Source organism: Malurus melanocephalus, unplaced genomic scaffold, assembly GCF_030028575.1.
Source record: "Malurus melanocephalus ecotype Western Australia unplaced genomic scaffold, MMel_1.1 scaffold_16, whole genome shotgun sequence".
NCBI classification, from domain to species: Eukaryota; Metazoa; Chordata; class Aves; order Passeriformes; family Maluridae; genus Malurus; species Malurus melanocephalus.
In genome coordinates, this window is record NW_026623248.1 from 1,815,272 (window position 1) to 1,839,992 (window position 24,721).

The 24,721-nt window shown below is 35.6% G+C and overlaps 1 protein-coding gene across 1 annotated transcript in view; it reads right to left on the reverse strand.

Moving 5' to 3' along the window:
* CCDC91 (coiled-coil domain containing 91) overlaps positions 1-24,721 on the reverse strand; it is a 110,206-nt gene that overhangs the window by 34,040 nt on the left and 51,445 nt on the right. Inside the window, exons 8-11 of the mRNA XM_057385706.1 lie at positions 15,602-15,709; positions 2,407-2,499; positions 2,141-2,209; positions 754-930 (exon numbers count right to left, since the gene is read on the reverse strand). Coding sequence (XP_057241689.1) covers positions 754-930; positions 2,141-2,209; positions 2,407-2,499; positions 15,602-15,709 — 447 coding nt within the window. The remainder of the gene's footprint in view (positions 1-753; positions 931-2,140; positions 2,210-2,406; positions 2,500-15,601; positions 15,710-24,721) is intronic.

Sequence of the window (24,721 nt, forward strand, 5' to 3'; positions counted from 1 at the left end):
GAAAATCTCAGTGATGACCTGACCAAACCTTKCCCTGCCACCCCCACCCTATTCCCTGTGCTACTGGTGGCAAAGGAGGGAGGGGTTGGAGAGAAGAAAGGGTGTCTTTAAGGGCTTACTTTACTTCTCATTATCCTCCTCTCTCTGTTTGTAATAAATTCACTTGGTAACTTTAAGGTGAGCCTGTTTTGCCCTTGAAGTGTTTCCTCCTGTCCTTATCTCAACTCATGACCGCTTCATTCTATTTTTTTTTTCCTCTCCTCTGCCCAGCTGTGGCAGGGGAGAGTGAGGGAGCAGCTGTTGTGCATGCCTGGCATTTGGCAAAGGTCAAACCATGACAACAGGCTGTTCCTCCAAATATTTCCAGTATCCTAGACTACAAAATTCAACTTTTGGAAGAGTAATTTAACTGCTATTATAACACGTTTAATTTGTAATTCCTAGAATTGATAAAAGCACTGTTGGGAATGTCCCTTTCCATTTGTGTTAAGTGACATACAATTATTGTAACAGAAGCACCTCTCTGATGATTAACTGTAGAAATATTTCTGGTTCATTACTACGTTTCCAGTTTCATGTTTCCAGTTTTCATAACCCCCTCTTTATTTTGTACCTGTTCTACAAGGAACAAATGTAACAACTTTCACAGGTATGAAAGACACAACAACAGAAAAAAGAACATTCAAAAGACATTCAAAAGAAAAAACAAAAAAAATCACAAAGCAGGTGCAAAGAAGGGTAAAGCATACTAACCTGATTCTGCTTTCTTTGCTCTCGCATGGCTTCTGAAACAGCCTGGGTAATCTTCTCTTTGTGGCTGTCACGTTCTGCTTCCCACAGTTTTCTTTCTTCTGCATGAATCTTCTCCATATTTCTCCTCTCCTCCTCTACCGCTTTCAGAATAGCTTCCTGCATGACTTCTTTTTCAGCCTATGAAACAGATCAGGCACAATTAGATGAGCAACACACCCAACTTGAATGACTAATTCATATGTATTACCTTCTTCTAATGAGATCTATGAGYAGACAAGACAGAGGATGTGAATATTTTCACTTCTGAGCTATGAGGTTAAATTTATCTTAAGGTGACACCAAGAAGATATTACCTCTGGGCAATGACTTGTGTAGTTACAGAAAGAAAAAGGAAGTTACAGGTAAGGTTCTTAAATTCCCACCTACTGAAAACATGGGAATTCATAACTAGCTTGCTTAACACAACAAAAATGCAGCGAAGAGTAGGCACATTATGGGCCTCCCTTGATATTCCCATGTAAGAGATATTCTTGCTCTTATCCACAAATATCTGAAGTGCAAAAACAGTCTGAGCATTTTCTGTAGAAAGTTAGCCAATATATAGTTAAGACAAATGTATCTTCCCTCCCAAAGCTCCTTAACCATGCTACAAGAAGTACTGTCTTATTTTCCCCCGATCATTATGTTGAGCCATTATCTAAAATTATAATACAGCCTGATGAACTGTGCTAGGTAATATACACCACTGACTTCCCCTGAYTACTACATGCAACTGAACTTTTGTACTGGATTCTACATCAGTATTAGAAATTAATTCGAGCTTAACATTTACAAAATTAGTGTCCTAGCACCAATGTACTTAATAATGAAATAGACAGGAGAAATCATATTTAAAAACTGTAGTCACTTTTAGTCAAATATCAACTTATATCAAATAATTCAAAACCTTTTAAAATGTCCGTTTTCACATGATTTTTAAAATAGTTCTGTCCTTATTGAAAATGACCATATTCAATGAAAGTTAAATAGGACATGAAGCTAAGATCATCAGTTGACCCTGCTACCCAGCTCTTCAAATTGAGATGCATTGATGTTAAAAGATCACAAAAGCAGACATTTAGGTAACAGCAACAACTGAACAGCAATATTGTGATTCCTTGTTATAAACAATTCAGAGGCTATCACCCAAGAGATGGAAGTTACATCTCTGTGTTASGCATGGGTTACACCAGATACGTTCATTTCAGTAGAACCAGCTTTACTAAACACAGATRACAATACAGAGTCTGATAAATTTAGTTATGAAACAAAAACAAGTCTCTGAACTTAGTATTTCTAATGACACACGTGGAATCCTCATTGCATGTCTAGAATTAACAAGAGATACCTTAGCAGCAGCTGCCAGAGCCTCCTTGCTCCTTTGTCTTTCTTCCTCCAAACATTTGTCCAGAACTTCCTGCAAGCATTATGAAAAATTAAACTGCAATAGACAATATAGGAGTGGCTAAAAATAATTTCAAATAGTCCAAGTGCTTAAAAAAGCTTCCTCTTCCTATCAATAATTGTGACAGGATCATTCCCAAYAGGATCATTCCCAATAATCTCCACAATGCTGATCTGATCTCTTAGTTTTTTGGTAAACAAAAACAATACCTTTTGCTTTTGTGACTGCTGCATCAAAGCTTCTTCTATCTTTTCTGATAACACTTCCTTTTCTGCTTCCAAAATGTCAAGAAGTCGCTGATGCTATTGGGAAAAAACATTCATATTTTTGTAACCAAGGTCAGCGAGTAAAACAGACAAAAAGAACTCATCCAAGACACTTAGGCTTACACAGAGAGAGCAYCCTAGACACAGTTGCTTACAAAATCACTTAAAATGTAGATTCAGTTAAATTAAATATATAGCAATCCTTTAAATGATTTCATGTCATGAAAAAAATTACAATAATATGAAAACTTTCACTTTCTGTATAATTAATATTTCCTCTCAGCAAAAAAGCATTGGAAAAACAGTTGAAAAATGAATTGCTATGTAAAAGCAACAATTAAAACAATTGATAAACATGGTCTAAGCAACACCRCACTTTATTTCATTTAAAGAGTTGCAGAATTTCAATTAGGCTTGTACTACTTCACAGCTGTATGTACAGAGAGCAGAAGACAAATGTATTTTTTTCAACCATTTGTGATATAAACCTCGAGAGCCAGGAAATGTGAACAAAGGAGAATGCTGGTTTCCTCTCAATTTCTTGTTATCCAAAACATTTTTTCAGGGAGAAAATGAACTCCGAAGTGATATGCCCATGTAGTCTATATGCAGATATAGAACCTGTCAGTGTTCATGATCAGAACCCATTTATTTGATTTTCTCTATATCAAGTAAAGAATTTGCAGGTTGTGGGTTTCATCTGTAAGAGCTAAGCTGATTTCCAAAACTAAACATGATTGCTGGAAATTATTGATGCCACGTATTTGTCATGAGATAATTGCTAGCAACCTAGTTCACTTTTTTACATGTTATTTARGAGATGACATATTATAACCTGAAAGTGCAGTGTCAACGCACAATATTATTTTACAAGATCATCAAGAGGGAAGTGTTACAGTAGAGTTCTATATTAATATAAATGTACATAAATTTTTTACATGAACAGTTATGCAGGCAAATCCCCCTTCCACCAGCATTTCTAAGAAACAGTCACTTCTGTTTCACGAATTTTATTAAGTTTTAATTTCAAGTGTCTATATTAACAGCTACAAATACATTACCAAACTGCAATACTATGTTCTGAAAAATATTTTTTCATTTGAAGAATAGAAAACTTTTAGACTGCTTTATACAGTAAAACACCTATCTGCCATTCCAGGATAAACACGTAAGGAGGCATTTCCTTGTGAATTTACTTAAAATAGGTCTGAATGTGGCAGACATATTCTAATGGAAAACACCTGTGGAAGAAGTAGCAAAATTCTCAAAATGTTTATACTTAATGATGTGTAACCCAATTTTCTTGTGTTTTGACACATCAGCTTTAACTATCAGGGCACTTACAGAAATTACATTTTCCCAGTAACTCAAAGGTGAAACAATAAATGGATTTTATTAGGTAGATGCTCTCCATGACTCTTCACTTACTAATTGCACAGATTACAAATACGTTATTTCAGAGTGACAGTATATAAAACAAACACATGGAAATGTCTTTGCCAAAATATGCCACAAATCAAAGCTTTAAATAAAAATTCAGCAAAAGGCTGAATTTTTATTTGCKTCTCAAGAATCAGCACAGCAGTTTCTAAGGAGAGCTCCTTTAAAGCATCAAAAAAATGGAAATCAGTTTGTTCAGTGAGGTGAGTTTCTAGTTTAAGCCTGGCATACAGTGAATTCCAGCTTGACTCTGAGCATCAGATTTCTAGGTTTCATATGAAGACCTTCCATCAGATTTCTGGGTTACCTGTATGACCATTTCAAGTTGTCAGAATGGGCCAGCTACCAGATGTATCTTACRCCCTTCTCAATAGGACCACAATTTTCAGCTTGTAAACTTCAGAAGAGTTTTAAAATTTATTTTCCATGTATGTATTACAAAGCACTCAAGCCCTTCCTGGAAGTCCAGGAATGCAGATGTTTGCATTAATGCAATGTAGAAYATGCAGAAAATCAATGTCAGTCCTCCCTGATAATGAAACAGTTTTATGACCACAGCCTTTCACATGATCTAAAACGCCACATAGAGCAGTTAACTTCTCATGAACCTGCCACGGATCTACAATCCTGAAAAATACCAATATCACAACCAAAACTTTAACTACAAAAAAGCTGCCTAGTAAGTAAACAATTCCATGATAATGAAAGCTGCTGTGACTGTTGTGTGATTGCTTTGATCGAGCTAGGCTCCCCTATTTCCTTGGTAGACTGGAATATCTAGATATTATTACATATGGAGTTTTATGGAATTCCCAGAAATTCAATAAGAACTTCATTAAGAATTACATATGTTTATAAAAACATGTTAGTTCATATTTTTCAGAGGTAAGTATTTGTGAGCAAATTTAGCATGCTTTCAAAATAAAAGCTAATAATCACTGCCATAATTCAGTGCAACTTTTTTTACACTAAATAGTATCCACATTTCTCATGGAAATACAGAATTTACWATTTCAAGACTGCAAGCTGATTGTTGAGAAAATGCAGAGAAGCCTTTACGATCCATAACTTCCCAGATCTCCTGTTCAGGTGATATCCATAATCAGTATCCCTGGATATGCCTTTAAATGATCTGTACTTCTGTAACAATGAATTCAGATGCATTCAGGTGCATTCTTTTCTAGAAAAYGGATTAATAATACCACCGAGCTCACTCTACAGCATTTTAATAAACAGAGCTTTATAGGAAAATCCGTGCCTCTGTATGAGGAGGACTAACACTACTGTCCTAGCATAGTATCTTTGAAAAAAAAAAAAAAGGTTCTTGATTAGTAATTGAATTGGAACCATTCTTCAGTTTGGGCAACTAGGTTTGTGGTTCAGATTTTAAAATAATCAATACACCCTCTAAGTAGAAATTATTCTAGAGAAGCATTTGGTAGATTGAATTTCTAGACATATGGAGARTTACTTTGGAGTCTGCTACTCAGTGGACACGATGAAATTTACATACAGTCAGTGCTTCTTCAGTTGGTGTTTTAGARCAAAGTTATTAAAGGGAATCGAAGGTTAAAAACAAATAGAAAGTGAAGGTTCATTTCATCACTTAGACATTTCAGAGCTTTCAAGTGTCCCTGTATTTTTAGCTGACAGACAATAACAAGAAATTTTAGGTTCATTTACCTGGCTTGTAGATTTTTGTTCAGCTATAGTAAAGGCCTCTGAAAAATAGAGACCTCTTCTGAATTAAAGATCATATATATGGAGTTAAATGCCTGAGCTAAGCAGCCTTATCTCATAAACCCTCCCCTTCTCACCAGGAATTAATGCCATATGAAGGGTGTGAGTTGAATGACTCTCATTTGGCAGCTGCATTTTCCACAGGTAAGAATTATCAACATGTTCCCTTCTCTGGCAGACAGTATTAAGGGAATAAGGGAAGAGCTTTGAGACTTCAAGTACCACTCTGAGCTACATATATCCTGAATTGATTCCTAAGCAACGGAGAGTCCACTTTCTCCTGGTAATTGTACCTGTCAAGAGCACACTACCCATGATTCAAAAAGTAAACATAATAAAAGCTTTCAAGCCAGAGTGATCTGTCTGCTGTAGGCAGGATAATGAGTTCGTCAGGCCTAATGATCCTGTGAAAAGCAACCAAGTCTCTTCCAGATTTCCTGTGAAAGTTAGGATGGAGACACATGAAGCCTTAAATTTGGAAAAAAGTACCTAAGCCGTGCAAAGGCCCATTAAGTTTTTAAACAGAGTTGAGGTGAGAGTTTCCGTTATTAATCAACAATCCAAGAACAGGAAAACAGGTGAAAAASCAATCTAAATATGAATCCAATTATTTACCTGTTAGTAAACAAATATACCTTACTGAGTTGCTGGAATAAAGGGCAAAGATGGAAACTGATAAAAAGTTATGGCTGCAGAACTGGAAGCAGGCTGCACGAATCAGGGCGGGACAAAAATAAATCTCAGTGAAAGCTCCACTTTGAAGCAACAGGGAAGTTTTYATGCAATGTAAGTTTTCTAGGCTGCCAATTGACACTGTCAATTATCTATAAGGCACAGGAGACAGCTTGACACTAGGTAGAGATACTCACAGAAATCTAAAAAACCTTTAGCTTAGGCACAACAAATAGTACAACTCCTAAATTGCATCACTTTACCTGATTTCCACAGCCTAGCACTTCCCACAAAGCTATAATTTACCTCCTTTTACTCCTCAGACAGGGAGTATAGGCTTAAGAGTGCAAAACCCTGAGTTGCAAAAATTCAGAAGAGCAAATTGTCTCATGATATGATGGCCCAGTGAGACAAAGGGAAGAGATTTAAAAAAAAAAAAAAAAAAATATGATGGCCCAGTGAGACAAAGGGAAGAGATTTAAAAAAAAAAAAAAAAAAAAAAAAAAAAAAAAAATAAAAAAAAAAAAAAAAAAGAAAAAGAAAAAAGAAGAAAAACCTCAAACTTTCCTAAAAGGTGGTATTCCACAATGGAGAGAAATACCAGTATTTCTACCCTACCCTCTGAAAAATAGCATGAGAGGCTCAAGAAGAGTCTTGTGAAAATTAGCTTAAAACAAAAGGCATTCAAAAATAGGTTATAATGCTTTCCTCCCTGCAAGAAGTTCTCTAGGCAATRGTTCCAAATGAAAACCGTTTGATGTAGATTCAAATATAAATACAGAGGTCCTGTGGTTTTTCTTGATTCCTGTAAAAAAGAAATCAAAAAAAWTCTTTTTTTTCCTGGAATGTGAGTCACGGAAGACACTGTAAACAGATTTAATCACAATAGCAACTAGTCAGTCTTTTTTTGCTATTTTTATATATWGAATTTATTTCTGAGGAATCATGACATTTTTCTTTCAGGTAAGCATAATTTGAAGGCTTTCACAGAAGATATTACACTAACTTATGGGATGAATGAAATAATGCATGAGATGAGCTACTTCACAGCTAAGATGCTTCATTAAAGCTACTAAAAACTAATTCTAAGTTATTCTAACATATTCTTATTAATCCTAAACTTCAAATCTAAAGTCAAACAAAAAATTGGGTGTATTCCATGAACTGAAATGCTTTTTAAGAAAATAGCATTTTTCGCAGTCYTGTACTGTTTCATTTAAAAGGAAATATGTACAGGATTTCATCCATTAAATAAAAATGCAATTCTTTTGCTACAGTAATGGGCATCCAATGGATATTTCAGCAGATTGGTTTCTTCTCAATGTTGAATAAATTATCATGCACGCATCACCAGATTTGGCAAGGATAAATTCATTTTGKTAGCTGCTATTCATAGCTTATGTAGAAGTAGTCAGATAAAAATTCAAAAATAAAACAGTAAAGAACATCACAGAACAACCAAAGTTAATATGAATATCCTTATACTAAACAGGGAAAAGAGGCCTTGCATTATTTGGAGTATCACTGCAACAAGTTATTGGTATTTCCCTCTTCCACAGGTCTTTCATCTCAGGAAACAATTTTCACATACTAACAAAACGACACCTTCTTTTAATGACATCATTATCAAACCCAGTGTATCAAGACATTCATGTGTCTAATTCAGCTCAGTGAATGACCAGTTTTCCTTGTAAAAATATCTACTGATTTTTTTAATCTAATGAAACTACATTGTAGTTAATTGTTTAATAGAAAAAACACAGACATAATGTCATCTGCAATATTGGGGGTTTTTTGCATCTTCATAATATAGAACACAGAACCATCCTCCTCCCTCAAGACTTGGGGAAAAATTATCTTCAGAAACATTCAGTAAATGTTTCAGCACTTCATTCACCAGAAAAATAAACCACTGGATGGGGCTTTTTAAGAATTCAACACTTCAAATCTGTTTACCTATTTGAAAAGAAATTCACTCACAAAGCTCTACGTTTATTTGTGTCTCTCATGAACGGATACAACAGTAAGAAGAAATAATATAGGTCATGAGAAACRTTATTATCTATGTGAGAGGAAGGTGATGTAACAAAAATACATCATGATTTTGTAATGTTAACAAAAGACTTCCATTTCTACAACCTTTTCAAAATACAATGCTGAGGAAAAAGGCAAACTTATCAAAATACCACTAACAGTTTTCTGCCCCTCTACAAAGGCTGGCTACATTTAATAGCATTTTCTTTCATAGTGCGCCTTTTCTTCACCRCTGCTAAGCTCTGCCTAAGTCAAATGACAAGATCTGGTAATTGTAACTGGTTTCTTACACTGTCCTCACTATCTGTGGCATCTCAGCATTTGGCAGCGCAAGGTGGAAAATCTGTGTGAAGAACTCCCAACATCTGGTACATATTTCCACTTCCTCAAATTATAACTTATTACTGCGTGGTTGAACTGTATCTTTTTGCCAGTTTGAGGTCCAAGTGTCTARCAGAGCAGCAAAGTTTTCTGAGAGACAGCTCAGGAATGAGCAAAACATTATTAAATGAAAAAGGTAAAACAATGTTAATACAAAGAAAAATTATCATAGAGGTAATAAAATAACTAAGAATATGCTTGTACTAAGGGTTCCACTCAGCAGAATACAGTGAGTGCACAAACTGTATCATTTGAGGCATATCAGAGGCTGAAATTAAGGCTAAAACATTCTGCTGCATAAGTACTTCATTGCTTTTATAAATAAAGTAAGAAGCTATATAAAGGCATCTAATAATGAAAATACTTTTCTTGGAAAGTGTACATTGTAATAGAGATCATGAAAAACCCGATGCACTTTGAGGTCCTGAGGATACAGAGATACGCAACTTTATAAAAATATGAAAATAATAGGAGTATCAATTACTCCTTCTATTTTGTGATCTAATTCATTTCACTGCCTTTATGAGTTCTCCCCAACTTGCTCTGTTTATCAGGAAAGAAGAAACAAAATTAACTCRTAAAATATGAGCAATGCAAACAGAAAAGTATTCAATAATCGAAGACAGCAAAACAAAGGAAACTAAGTATTTTTAAACAACAGCTGACAAAAAAAATTATTGAGGAAAAAATCATACTATATTGCCTAGCTGTTTGGTATTGACAAGATTTGATGGTATACATTCCTAACAAGTAATGGAAGTTTGAAGGTAACAGGTTATATAAGCAAAAGACAGAAAGAAAAAAAAAGTACTCTAAAGAGCTACTTTCAGATGCCACTTCACAAATCCAAGGAAGCAAATGTAATTTCCAAATAAGATTTTTGKTGGAGTTGCTAAAAGTGTCCTGGTTGAATTAACGGTGCAAAGGGACTGCAAAATCAACCTCCAACTCGCAGGCGAGAAAGGGCATACTGAAATCAGTTCAGAAAACTATGTTAAGGGTTTATATTTAAAACCTTCCACCAAACAGTTATGCTGTTATCAGATTTTTTAATGGAACCACAGAATGGGGTAGGTTRGAAGGGACCACAGTGTGTCATCTGGTCCCACTTACCTGCTCAAACAGAATAAACCCTGAAAAAGGTAATCCTTTTTCAGAATTTAGGGAAAAAAGCAAACAAGCAAAATCCTTCCCAGCACAGAAAAAGCTGATTCTTGCTATTTTCATTTTGATTCTCTCTATATACATAGAAATCAAGGTGGTATTAAGAATTCAGGAATAAATTTCTCAGGAATAAATTTGCCACAGGATTTTAATCAATACTTTTTTTTTTTTTTTTTTTTGCTCCTTTACATAATGAGGAACTACCAGAAAATAAAGAAGTTCTGAGAAAGTGTAACTTTGCTCTTGGCAGAAGAACAGGAGACCTGAAAAGACACAACTAGATGAATTACGTGAAGGTGTATTACATGAAAATGTAATAGGAATGACTGATTGGAAGTACTTGGTTTTGAAAGGAATGAATAAACAAATATTTCTACAGCAGCAAACTACAAGATTTCTGAGAACTGAGAGGAAATGCCTGGAGAAGGGCACATGGTGAGRACTCTCAATAATTTTCAAACCTATCGTAGTTAATGAGCCAGAAAGGTTATGCCCACCATAGTGTTTTCAGACTGCAAATCTTCAGGATTATTACTCTCACTGAAAAAAATGGCTAAAATGTCCTAAAAATGCGAACATTCACAAGACTTTCAGAATCTAGTTTGCATATGGCCCCTTCAAGATCAGGCATTAAATAAATTCCACAATTACTACCATCAGATGGGAAAAACATAGAACTTCTTTTGTTTACAAGGAAAGAAAAACATAATCAAAGTTCACAAAATAAACACTATTATAGAAACATGAGGCACATTTGGAGTGGATATAAAAAGAATTATTTGAAATCATAGAAAATTATATCTCCTGACTATGAAACCAAGTTGCTGAATGAAATAAACATTTTTCCTGGCAGACAATCACTCGCTATATAAGAAAAGTACTTTTTACATTTGACATTCTTGGAGTTGTCRGGAGACGTACTGGTACTTTTCACGAAAAGTTATGCAAAACACATCAAAATGCATCATCCAAATACTAGAGAAGATACTTATCACATTCCTGCAGCTCATGACTATTGTCACCTCAGTTTYCTGTTTGTCCACAGACCGTTCTTGAGAGCATTGTAAACTTTAAAAAATGAGTTCCAGCAAATGGAATTTTCATTTTGACTGACCTTCCAGCAGACTGCTTTCAAATTGAAGATAAACCAGTGCTTCTCTGGGTGAGTCTCAAAGAGACAAAAGATTTAATGCAATAGATTTTTAACTACTATTTATCATACAAATTACAGTCAACATCATGATAGAGCAGAAAAGGCATTAAAGACATGGGAGTAACTCATCTTAAATGTTGTTGCAACTGCAAACACGARACATGTTTCACACACATAAAATTATCATGAAAAATACCAACATGAAAATGTACAAAGGAAGCATTGAATGGAGCCCTTGAGCGCTTCCTTTTTCTGTGTTGACACTTCCAATATGGTTCTGTCTCAGCAATTAAACTCCTTTGCTTCTTAAATCATGGAAAAACATTTTTAGCACACAAAATACATGGATGCTCTACATTCCATACAAACTGCAGGCCACACGTCCTTAAGGGTTAAGCAAGTAGAAGAAAAAAAGCCCAGCACAGGAAAGGAATATGTCTGCAATTGAACTACAGAGGTAAATACTTCTAGTCCTTGTCTTTCTTCATTCTTCCTTTATATGAATCAAAATGGGAAATATGGGACTAACATAACAAAGGACCACAGTAAAATATATCTCCCTGAACAACATCCAAGCACGAAAACACTGCACAGAACGTCCAGTTGTATCTCTGATTGATAGCATTGCATCAGGAAGACAGAGGAAAAAAAGGAATATTTTAAAGTAACAATTTAAGATGTAAATGTGTGCTCTGAGCCTCACTCCATATCTACTTTAATCCCTTACCATCTAAGAATGCCTGCTTCACAGTGCTTAGAAACAGTAAGGAAGGAGAACATCAAAGTAAGGACCGAACAATGAAAGCTAAATGAAGGGGAAACAATTCTTCATAAATGGGAAGTGATCTGCTGTAGGTATTTAAGAATTTTATTTTACCTTAATATGTGGATCATTGATTTTAAAAATAATAAAAAAATGTACCTCTCTATGGTCATGTTTTTAACACCATCTGCTTTGATTGAATAGTAAGGAAAATTCCTGAGTATTAAAAAATCTATTCRTAAGTTTGTTGATCACGTTTTTCAGCACGTATTTTCACACACCACACGAATAAAAACAGAAGACCTCAGTAGGTGTTCATTTTTAGAAGGCAACATCAGAGGTCTGTGTCTCAGAAAAAGATAAAGATGAAATTTGTGGTTTTCCAAGTTGTAATGAACTGATATGTGTTTTCCGATGGCATTTTCAGATATCCTCAAATGTTAGAAAAGTAAAACTGCTGTGCAYAGCTTTCCTAAATATTCAGTAGATGACATGACTGATTTCTGTCACAGACGAAAGGAGTTCTCTTTGTCCTGTTTGTTGATGGAAGACACCATGACACTGGTGCCCCTAAATATGCCCCAAGAATGCCTGGCTTGCTTTTTGAAATGCTGACATMATGGAATCATGGAATGGCCTGGGCTGGAAGGGACCTTGGAGATCCTCCAGTTCCAACTTCCTGCCAAGGGCAGGGATACCTTCACCTGTCTCAGGCTGTTCCAAATCCCATTCAGCCTGGCCTTGGACACTTTCAGGGATGGGGCAGCCACAGCTTCTCTGTGTCAGGWCCTCACCACCCTCACAGGGAACAATTTCTTCCTCATATCCAATCTAACCCTGCTCTCTGTCAGTGTGAAGCCATTCCCCCTTGTCCTGTCACTCCAGGCCCTTGTCAAGAGTCTCTCTCCATCTTTCCTGTGGGCTCCCTTCAGGCACTGCAAGGCCACAGTGMGGTCACCCCAAAGCCTTCTCTTCTCCAGGCTGAACAATCCCAACTCTCTCAGCCTTTCCTCCCAGCAGAGCTGCTCCATCCCTCTGATCCCCTCGGTGTCCCTGCTCTGGACTGGCTCCAGCAGCTCCCTGTCCTTGCTGTGCTGGGCCAGGGCTGGATGCAGCTCTGCAGGGGGGGCTCAGCAGAGCAGAGGGGCAGATGCCCCCTGCCCCTGCTGCCCACGTTGCTTTGGATGTGAGAGTATATTTCCTGGGAAAAGACAGCCCTAGAGGCTGTCCCTGGGAAGGAACCATTCCAGTTACCATCACCCAGGATGTTCCCTATAGCGAGCCACCTGGCTGACAAGCCTGACACATAATGGTCAAATGTGAACTGCAGGTATTTTTTCAGCAGGAAACAGGGATGGAACCATGGAATGAGGTCTTTCACATTTTCCCCCATCCTGGAAAACACAGCCTTGGACACTGAAYATTATCAGCAGGATAGCACCGCTCTAGACTGAATTTTAACTGCATTTCTACCTGATAAAATGAAGCTTAAAAATCAGAAACTTCAATAAACTCTAASGATAGGTTAAAGACAAGCAGAGAAAAGGAGCCCTTCCATCTTCTCAAAGACACTTTTGGGAGGGAGTGGTATAGGAATTTARGAGGCAAATGGGAGTAAGTAGAAAGCATGAGAAAGGAATTATCGTRAGATAATCTTGATAGTGTTGAACTGGAAATAAAACAGCAGAAAATTTAAAAGGAATGGCAAATGAGGACAAAAAACTAAAGGGGTTGACAGTTTTACATGGGCTTTGAAGGCAAAATACTGCTTGTAAGGCAACAATATTAGAAAGGAACAAAAAAAAAGAGCAGTTTTTCTGTTGAGTGTTGTCTGACACTTGCGCTGTGTGATTATTACTGCTTCACTAAAAAAATTCTTTACAGTGATACAAATACTCATAAATCTCTATGTAAAGGTGGCTATGCATGTACAATCCCATAACACAAAATATTAATCAATGAGGTACGTAAATATTAGCAGTAATTTCATCAATCTYAACTGTTAGCACTGAACAAAACCATTCGAACAAAAGGAAATGTAAAAACAAAGACAAAAACATACATTTAACAACAGRTGTCTTCAAAAAGAATAAAAACATACTATCATTTTCTCAGATCTTCCAATGAAGTTTTTGAGTGAACAAAATATGCCAGTATAAATCATATTTAATTAAACCTGATAGCTCAACCACAAGCACCCATAGACATCTGTTTGAATAGGCTTCAAAATCCCAGTTTTATATTACAATTAAAGGTGAAAACCCTTGATTGCATTGCATGAGAAATTACTTGGAAGTCATTGAACARAATTTACTTTTTCTGGGATCCAAAGAGGGTGTTAAATGTAGACTTATGAACTGGACACTGTGTTATGCCATAACCACTCTCTTGTCCTATGACCAAGAACAGTTCTTTACACTGTTGGGTTCTTCCCCAGGTAAATCTGAACCTCTCAAACATGATTTCACATTTCTGTCCCATTTTTGGGGTTTTGAGGCAAATCTAACTGACCACAGGTGCAAACATTTGCTCAGTTTGTAAGAACACTGTCAAAAAATCTTCCCATGACACTTCCATATTTGACGAGATTCACTGCCTTTTAACATTCAGAAAGAGATATCAAGTTAGCAAACGTATTCATTTCAAAAACACAAAACATTATTTTAAAAATTCAGTTTTACTTGTTCTTACGGCAGAGCTTTATAGCAAACATTAAATAACCGCAATTCTGTGCAATAACCTCATTCACGAYGCAATCAGTTTCTCCACTTTATTACATCTTTACTTCATACTGTTTATACAGATGCCTATATATTTAATACACATTTGCAGTAGGTGTTAATTGATATGGTCAGATCAGTCAAATGGTCGTAAAACACTTCTGAAATCGTGGGGTACTTCAAGGGGACTTTTGATGTGTTTAGGTCAAATRTACCCATGAAATTTCTTAAAATAAGCATTATCCTTTGCGTGTTTTGCAGAACTGTTGCTAACAGTACTTAAAGGGTAACTAAATTGGAGTGTAAACAACTCCAGGGGGCTATCAGCAAATTAGCTTCTGGGTTTTTAAACTTATATGATCATGGTCTTTTTTTTTTTTTTGTATCCAAGAGCTGGACTTCAGTCAAACCAAGATCTTATTGATAAAAAAAAAACAGGCTGGCACTGTTCAGATATTCATAATTTGATTTCAAATACTTGCTGTGCAGTATCTGTGCTTTTACTCAAGTCATGCTAAATGAACCAATTTAGGCCATTAATATATATTTTTATTTCTATTTATATTTCTGGATATTATCTAATTCCTCATAGCTTTTTTTTTTTTAGGTAAGATTTCTATGAAATAAAAATAGGTGTGGACAACACATGGTTTTGCCTGTCATCTAAGAACCATCAAAAAAATTTGGACCAAAACTTCATGCAAATCCCACACAATCAAACCCTGCATTTAGCTACATAAATTAAAAATAATTGAATGGTTTCTCCAAGACCGCAGAAAATGGCAGCAGTTAAAAAGTAAGTATTAAATTGCTCTGAGACTTTTTCTCAGTGCCACACTCTCCATGAATCTGTTCTAACAGGCTCCAGCATTATAGAACATTGTTGATCCCAACAGATAAAGAGTCCTTATTTATCATTTTTAAAAACTTTTGTGTAGTGTTATGCTGACRAAACAAGGTGAAAGATGGATCATTTTCTTTGGGGATCATATGTGTTAATTCTTTTTTCAATGAGGAAAGAGTTGAAACTGAAAGAAAAGCATGGAAAATCTTGCATGTGCACATCCATACCTGAGCATCAAGAAGCTCTTCACATTTATGAGAATGCTTTTCAATTGCTAATATATACTGCTTTTCAATAGCTGCTTCTTGCTGCTGAACTGTAGATTGTAGCAGTGCCTGCAAAAAGAAAGCACAAAATACTCAACAAAGATATAACTGGGATGTTTATTGGTAACTGCAGATCCACTAAGACTYGTCTATAACCAGAATGTGGAATGCTGTTATAAATTTGGAATGTGCAACGATTAAAGTACCTTTCTATGTAACACTACCTTGTTTTCAGTCAGAACTAACATTTTTTGGATCTCAGATTTCTTATACAGTCTGCCTAAACGACAGAARCACACAGAAGATAGAGAGGGAGAGTATTTCTGTTAAATATACTCAGTTTAGTGGGACCACACAAGAAGAGCAGCACATGAAAGCTGCTGAAGAGAAAAAAAAATTAAAAATAAAAAGCCAGACATATTTCCCTGGCTGACAAAACTCCACATCCTCTCGGCACTGTGTAAGATCCCATGGGCCAAGCATGATCTTCACAACCACAAGTCAAGTAAAAGCAGATGGAAATTCTGAGTAACATAAAACATAAAAGAATGCCCCCCCAGGATGTTCACACTCGAATGTGAAGCAGTGGAAGTGTGGAAAGTCAAAGTACCAAGGCAGTAACAAACAGATGATAGGAGTGTGTGAGCATGTGTTTGTGCACACGCCTGGCATTCACACAWTTGGCTAAATCCTGCACAACCCCCAGCATCTGAATGCAAAAAAGAGGAACAAAAARTTGAAGATAAGTGAAAAAAACAAATTACCACTTGGAGAATTACACGCAGGTTTCCTTAAACAATGATGGTATCTAACATTTACTTGGGTCATGTAATTTAARTATTTTTCCCTGATAGTATGAAGTATTTATGGCACTTTTCAAATATTCATCAGGCTATTTATACACAACGTACCAAACTATTCTTAACTAGTAATCAATATACTGAAGTAGTCAAAATCACTGGGTAAGATAAAACAGACATGACTTTTATAKAAAACAGACCTTTGGCCCAAATGCAGACAAAGAAAAAAAATCTCTTGTTTCAAAAACTCTTTCTAAAAAAGCCATAATTGTGTAAAAAAGGTAAAATCTTCAGATAATTTTGGAATTMTCTTTTCAAATTTTTTACTAGCTATCACTATTCTTCAGGAATGCTATAGTTTGGTAGCAGTTCTCAGCACAAGTTTAGAGATTTAGAAGGCTAAAAATTGTGCTAATCAAAGTGTAAGAATCCATTTGCTGGTGTTTGCAGAGAATTTAGAAAGCTGWAAGTTTACTTTCAAAAATGCCAATTTATTTCTAACTAAATTCAGTTCTTTCATTGATGGAAACTCAAGCAATCAGAAAACCTGAATTCTCAAAGAAGTATAACTGCTGTATGTCACATTATATATATATATAACACCTCTGTATAATCTTTATACAATAAATCCTACTCTGCATAAATTAGAATTGCCCCAAATCACTGGCAAAAATTAAGCCTGGACTTTAGAGGTTGGATTCTTTTTTTTTGTCTAAACTATTCTGGCAAGAAATGTTTCATGTAACTGGCACACAAGAAAATGAAATAATTCTGTTCTTAGGGAACACAGTAACAGCATGTTCATTAAGCTGCAACRGCACTATTCAGACAGTTTCTTGTTCATGCCAAGGGTTGAGTCACCTTATGCACTTTGCTATGCAATCTTTACTGGCAACTGTTAAAATCCTATTAAATATTATAAAGAACTTTCAGTTTTCAAGGAAATAGTTATTATTCACTGGATGGCATGTAGAGGCTGTTAAWTTTTTTWAAAATTACTTTATTATTACTATTTTTATTTAGAAAACACATAAAATTCCACATTCAGAAACAAAAGCCTTCCTTTTGTGTCACACACACTATTAACACGGTTTAAACAGCACCACAGGGCTGATCCTATATTTGACTATTTCACTAGTTGGMCAAGAAAGGATAAAGTGAGAAAAATCTCCCTGTGTAGCACAGCACTTCAGAGAATCATGTTTCTTGATGGGAAATACAGCACAGATATGTGATACCCACCCAAAGCTTTGGCAATTTTCAAGATATTCAACTACTCAAAAATTAAAACCATTTAATTTACCAATTAACTCATTTGCTAAACTGAAACACACATCTGGCTACTTGATGATAGGTGTGTCTAATCTTATAGTTACAACTACAATAATACTAAAAGTCTTTGATTCATTGCTATTTTAGGAAAATAGTCCTATCCCTGCTGAAACACCCCTTTCTTCCTTGATTAGTTAAGGAGGAACAATTAGGCTGCTGGGCTGACATTCCATAAATGGATGGCCAGTGATCTAATATCAAGCTGACATTCTTTAAACAGTTTCCTTTTCATTGAAACCTTCCAAGAAAGGGTACATCTGAATGTAGCCCATGGCATTGTTGCATGTCAAAGGTAGGATTTCAGTGTAAGTGCTTGTATTAATTAATTTCTCCTATATATAGTAGAATGAACTTCCTTGACACTGTGTTGGAAGGGCCTTCATAGAACCATAATATCACAGGATGTTAAGGRTTGYAAGGGACCTTAAAGATCATCTTGYTCCAACCCCCTGCCATGGCAGGGATACCKCCCMCTAGACCAGGCTGCCCACAGCCCCGTCCAACCTGGCTTCTTCCCCACTTTCTGATCTCTCTGCTAACCCAAAAAAAGCTTTCAAGAGAATTGATCTTGCTTTTCCTTCAATAACCAAAACTTTGTGGTGGTTTCTGCCAGTAGGATGAGGATGAAACTCCTTAAGTTCTCTATAGAGTCTTGATTATAGTTTGAGATATGATGTGTTATGACAATCACAGAAAAAACATTATTTTCTCAAATCGTTATAAAAATCTTCACACATTCAAATGACTGCAAAAAACATTCTTAAATTAAACTAAGTAACCTAAGCAAATTATTCTGAGGTCCTGTTTGAGCTCAGATGAAGAACTATTCTTAGCTTTCAGTTTCATACATTAGAACAATTTTAGAAGACCTTGAACTGAAAGTAGATCCAAACATCACAATAAGATCCATAATCACCCTGGGTAATTTTTAACCTTTGTTTTATTTTACATCTATTACACCTAAGAGAATGCACACCTATTACCTGCTTTACCAATGGTCAGAGAATTTAGTCCTGGAATTGACAGTATATTACCTGTGCAGTGGGAGTCCTGGAGAATGGCATTCCCACACACAGACCTGGGACTGAAAAACTGTACTGCACCGAATATGAGAGGAAAAGCTTAAACCCACAAATAATCACAACACTTCATCCTAGTATTCTACACTGTATTCTTCATCCTTGTGTTCTACACTGTGTGTTATGTATTGAGTACTAGATTATCTCTAAAATTTATCCTCATACTTAAAAAGGCAAATTGCAATAACTACAGTTTTGCCAAAAGCAGAACACAGACATTCTAGCCTAATTTTAATACAAACCTACTTGAACAGCCCTAGTGCAGTGCATAATATCTTCATTCTACTGGCAATAGAAACGACAGCTACTTTCCCAGACAGAATTTATTGTATGGCCAGAAGCTAGAATTTGTGAGAATCCCTCTTGAATTAAATAGCCAAAATACAGACTGTTAGCCCCAATTCTTCCCCAAATTCCCCAAGAGTAACAAATTGCCAAACCCTTTTCTTTCAATTTCCTCTTTTTATTATAGGAAAAAGCTAGTCAGAATAAAGCCAAGAGGGAAAGCAAAGCAGAGTTCATATCCCCTCCTATCCTGAAAAAAACCAACTCTTATTGGTTATAAAACCAGTTCTGACCCATGCAAAACCCAGGCTTCCCAGATATGTATCACTGTTTAAAAATGCTAAACCTACTCCTATGTAACATCAGTATGAAATATAAATCATGATGYACATGTTGCTGGATTATGGTTTAGAATGTTACTTAAAAGCACTGCATCAAAACCCTCAGTCAACCCAAAAGAATATTCTGCTCAAGCACCATTGGCTTGCTTAAGTAGCTAAATGGAAGCCAGTACATCAAACACCACCCTGAGTCAGGATGACCAAAACAAGGCATCTTTAAAAACAGAAGTTACTAATTGGAAGGAAATTCACCACACTGCTTCTAACAGGCGACTTGTATTAAATACCAGCATTAGTTTCAGCAATAGTACTTCTGAATTTTTATGCTTGATAGCAKTAGACAACGATTAATCTAATTCAGAATCCTGTCTCCACCATTTAATTACTTTCTACTACTTAATTTAAGGGTGAAATGTAATTAAGCAATTGCTGAATGATAACACAGAGTAGACAACACAATGGAAATTCTTTCCTGACCYGCAGGAAAGATACATTAACTCAATAAAATGAACTATTTGACTAGTTGTGTTATAATTCAGCTATTAGCTAAAACAGAAATTATACAAATGAAATTATTTAAAAGATTTCTGAAAATGTCTTTTTAAAAAAAATTCAACTTATCCACTTCAGCCCAAGATACTGCACATTTTCACAATCAGGCCATTTCCAGGTGAGCTTGCCTTAAAGTGAAAATTAAACACATCCATTTAGGTGCTATGCAATAAAGGGGGTTGCAACAAAAGGGTAATTTGGCTTTTGCTAAGTGATGTAAACATTTCAGTTTCATTTTCAACTGCTGGTGGTTGAAACTGTGTTGATCCATACCAGTARGAATCAACAACTTAAAGCTTGAATACTATGCTAGGTTTATCTGGATAGTTCAGTTTAATTGGTATGTGAGTGCAAAGGATTTATTTTCCACAAAATACTGCYCTCACAGATTCCTAACAGAAACAAACTGCAAGCCCACTCCTATTTTTTCTATTAACTTTTCTATTATTATAATATTTATCACTGTATTTATTATTCTATAGCCAGAAGATTCATATACAATTCATCTTTACTAAAGGGGGAGGGAGAGATTCCTTGCAATTTTTATAATTGCTTTTAAAATATAAAGATAATTTGATCAATGTTAAAATATTTTTGATAGACAGATCTCTGGAAGTATGAGACCTGATTTCATCTTGCTTTTATTGGAATTCAGTAGAGAGATTTCCTTAGCAGCATCACTGTTGTACATGAGTACATTTATAGTGTAAAATCACAAGGAATCTCTCCATTTGCAGCCATCAGCTCTCCATGAGAAAAAAACAATGATGTTTTATGTTTGAGGCTCACTTGAATTCTAGTGTTACTTGCACATGAACAAGCATAGAAGTTGGAAGTGAAATCCAAGCCCTTGCAACAACTTTTGGATTTGTCCTTTTATCCATGTGTCAGGACTTTCTGAGCCAGGATGTCAACTTGGAAACTTAATAAGCTAAGCTGATGTTTTAAAGAGCTGAGAACTGGCCACATTTCAGAGCTTTCCCTCACTAGGGATAAACTATGCCTAAARAAAGATATCCTGATTCTAGATTAACTTCTTTTGTAATAAAATCCTTTAAAATCTCCTTTGTTTATTAGAGGATAACCTTTCAGATCAGAGGTGTATTATTGACACAAATATTTTTGGAAGAAAATCTGATGGCCCCCACATATTCCATGCTTTGAAAATCTGCCTGCTCTTACATTTTGAAAAACTGAAAAAAAACCCCACCATCTAACACTGAAAACTGATGGACAAAACTCTTGCAGCAGCATGGGCTGGGAAGAACTTTGCATCTTGAAGTTRATTTCTAAAAAGGGAACACACATGTGATTCATTCAGGGTGCGTTTTAGAAGGCTATTAATTGCATAAAATAATGTAAGGAAACAAAACCCATCAAATGAATACACCTGCCTATAACCTCATATTCTTTAAATCTTGCATGAGAGGCTATTTCATATGATGAGAAATAAAACAGATTAAAACTATCAACTCATCTACTTACAGAACTGTGACAATTTCAGAACAAAAGCTCAGCTAAACAAGCACAGGAGAAATTCTTATGTTGCTTGTGGTAAATATCTTAAGATGTGATGTGATCCCACAAACGTAACTTCCAAGATCTACATTTACTTTTCTTTACCGTGGTTAATTACCAGGGATAAAAGTTTAAAACAACAATGACATGAAAGACAAAAATTAAACGAAATTAAGTAAACATGAGCAGGGGAAACTTGGCCTACACAGAACACTGAGTTAATTTTTAATTTGCTTTCCTGTGGTTTTTAATACAAATTTCGTGACTGTGTTGTGGAAAGTTTATTTGTTGAAAGGAAGATTAGAATGTGAGATACTTCACAATGGCCAAGGCTTTTGAGGGTTTGTGCTACAAAGCATCTAATGGTCTCTATTAATGGATTTCCCAACACATTCGGCAAGCCAGMATTCCAACGATAATTGAAATTAATTCTAAGGGCTTTGGTAAATCCAGATCCTTGAAAATCACTCATCCAGTATTTGACTTCTTGTGTAAGCTGCGTTTTCAGCACTGCTGCCATATCAATAAGGACCAGTCAGCAAGTGCAGGAATTGAGGGGAATTGGCCTCAAACTTGAGTACTTGGTCTGCCTAGGGATACTACACTAATGAAAGATCCATRTGGAGAAATACTGTCCCTTTTACAACAAATAGCTCCCAAAACAGGAAAGGGACTAGAAGGAAGCATGACCCATCTGGAAGCATAGGAAGACACATCAAAAACAACAGAAGACTGCTGCAGTATGTCTGCAAGGAGTGGAATTAGCTCTAGATGGAAGAAAACTCAGATTTGCTGATTACCAACTTGGCAACCTTGTACACAGACACAAAAAGATGGCAACTCTCTYTCTTTGTAAATCAAAAGGAAGGCACATTCACAAATCTACCAGCAGTAACACTTATCTATACTAGGACAGAAAAGACTGGTCAGTTAACATTTTTCGACTGCGTTTCAGTCACAGTTTCAATATTTAAGTTACAGGATTTGGGGTTTGAGGGATTCTGGGTATTATTTCCTGGGGCTAAGGATTCTGGGTATTATTTCCTGGGGCTATTCATATTTTTACAAGCTATCCTTAAGGAACCAATGTTGGGCATTATACTATGTTGTGCTACGGCTCTGCTTGAAGTAGCATCACAAAATTATAATTGACTGGTATCAGARAGGATTAGTCAGAATTCCAGCACTCCCGAACCTAAATAGGGCCTRAGCAATCCCTTGACTGGAATAACCAGCATATGTTCACTTTATTAAAGCCCAAGGAACGCCAAATAAGCCTGTTTTCATTGCAAACAAGCTTTTCYTTCCCATGCCTTTTAAACAACTCATAGACTTGTTTAGGTGAATTTCTGCACTCAAGGTAATTATGGTATTAATTAGATACTACTCACAAAAATCTACTGAAAATGGAAATTACTTCTGCATACATATGATACGTATTAGTGTAACAGTCTTAAATCCTAAAGAAGATGTATTTCAGAACAAAATTGAGTCTGGCAAATCATGAATAAATTGAAAGAGTTAATGAGTCTTACAATTCTGTATTTCACTAAAAGGAATCAGATTTACTTTACATTCCTAAATAAATGCTACGTGTAGGAACCCTTATTTGGTTATCTAACCACTTGCCAAAATGTCTGAAAAATAAAATAAATTCCTCAAGATGTGAGCAGTTAAAACACCCCCACAATGTAAGATACAACTTTTATAGCTCCAAAACCACATTTGACTCATTTACTTGAGAAAAAAAATCTAAGCCCTGYTCCATATTGAGATATTAACAATGAATTAACATCTTAAAAGAATCCATGAAATTATTTGCTCAAACAAAACCACAGCTTTTGCCGTCACTGCATTCCCTGATGATTCAGTGCTATTTTTTTAATTTAAAGTACATGGCAAAGGGTTACTAGAAAAGTATTAAAGTATAAACAACCAACTAAAAAAATTTGGCTTTTTTGAACCTAGCAATCTTTTTTTTGATTTTTCTTCCTACCCTTATGAATAAGTCACCTCATGTTTTCAGACAAGGTTGATTGCAGTAATTTACTCAGAAGTTGGCATAGCTGATCTAATTTTTCATTTGAATGTATAAAACATGGCAACTGATCACAAGAAGCAAGAGGAAGGGTTGTATGAGGTATATTCATGTCATAGTTCCCTGGTATTAAAGAGTGATTTCATKTAACTTCAATACAAACATTCGATGAGAAAAAATATCCTAAATATAAACATTGTTTAGAAACACAGTATTCAATTAAATCCCTCATCTCTTGTGCCAAGTCACTAAGCTGATAAACATGAATCTTATTTTCCAGGTGGCATATCAGATCTACCCACCTGCTGCTGACTGGTAAAAGAGCTTTCAAAAATGATTATGGCACATAAATACATCCCTTTATGGACTACACACGAGCAAATGATTCCTGTAAAGAGCCAATATGAGCTCTCCTTTAGCTCAAACAAATTAATCAAAATGATGAAAAATTATTTTCTAGAAAACATTCAAAACTTTCATTCAATACCATAAAATTGTTGCATTTTACAATTTGCTTATATTTTCAGAAATAAAAAAAAAAGGAAACATAAGCACAGCAGTTACCAAAAGCTCAGGGGCTTTTTCAAAATATAAGCTTGCACAAAAATAGCCAGATATTTTACACATAYCTAGCACAAAAGAGAAATGAAAAATGCTGCTATTGAAGATGTTCAGTGGCCCATTCAAAGGGGCACAGTCCAAAGAAAATTCCCATTTGAAAATTTATTGCTCCTCAAAGAAGTAAGGGAAGAGAAGCACAATAACTCTCATCCAGAAGTGAAATGACAGAGGYATGAAGAATTGGGACACATCAGTGGCCATGTTTAAGTTTTCTCAGGAATGGAAACTTTTGAAACTTTTTTCTGGGTAAAGTTCCCTTCAGATGAAATCAGTGTAAGTTGTATTGATGGAAACAGACATATTTCTATAGAAAGCCGATTTCAATATTAGCTAGAACACTACTCAGAATTTTTAGCAAAATTTTTAAAGGCTTTCTTATTATCGTAGAATCATAGAATCATTAAGGCTGGAAAAGACCTCTAAAATCATCAAGTCCAACCACTACCCCAGCACTGCCAAGCCCACCACTAAATCTTCCTGACCTGCATGCCAGACCATTCCTTGGTCACAAATTA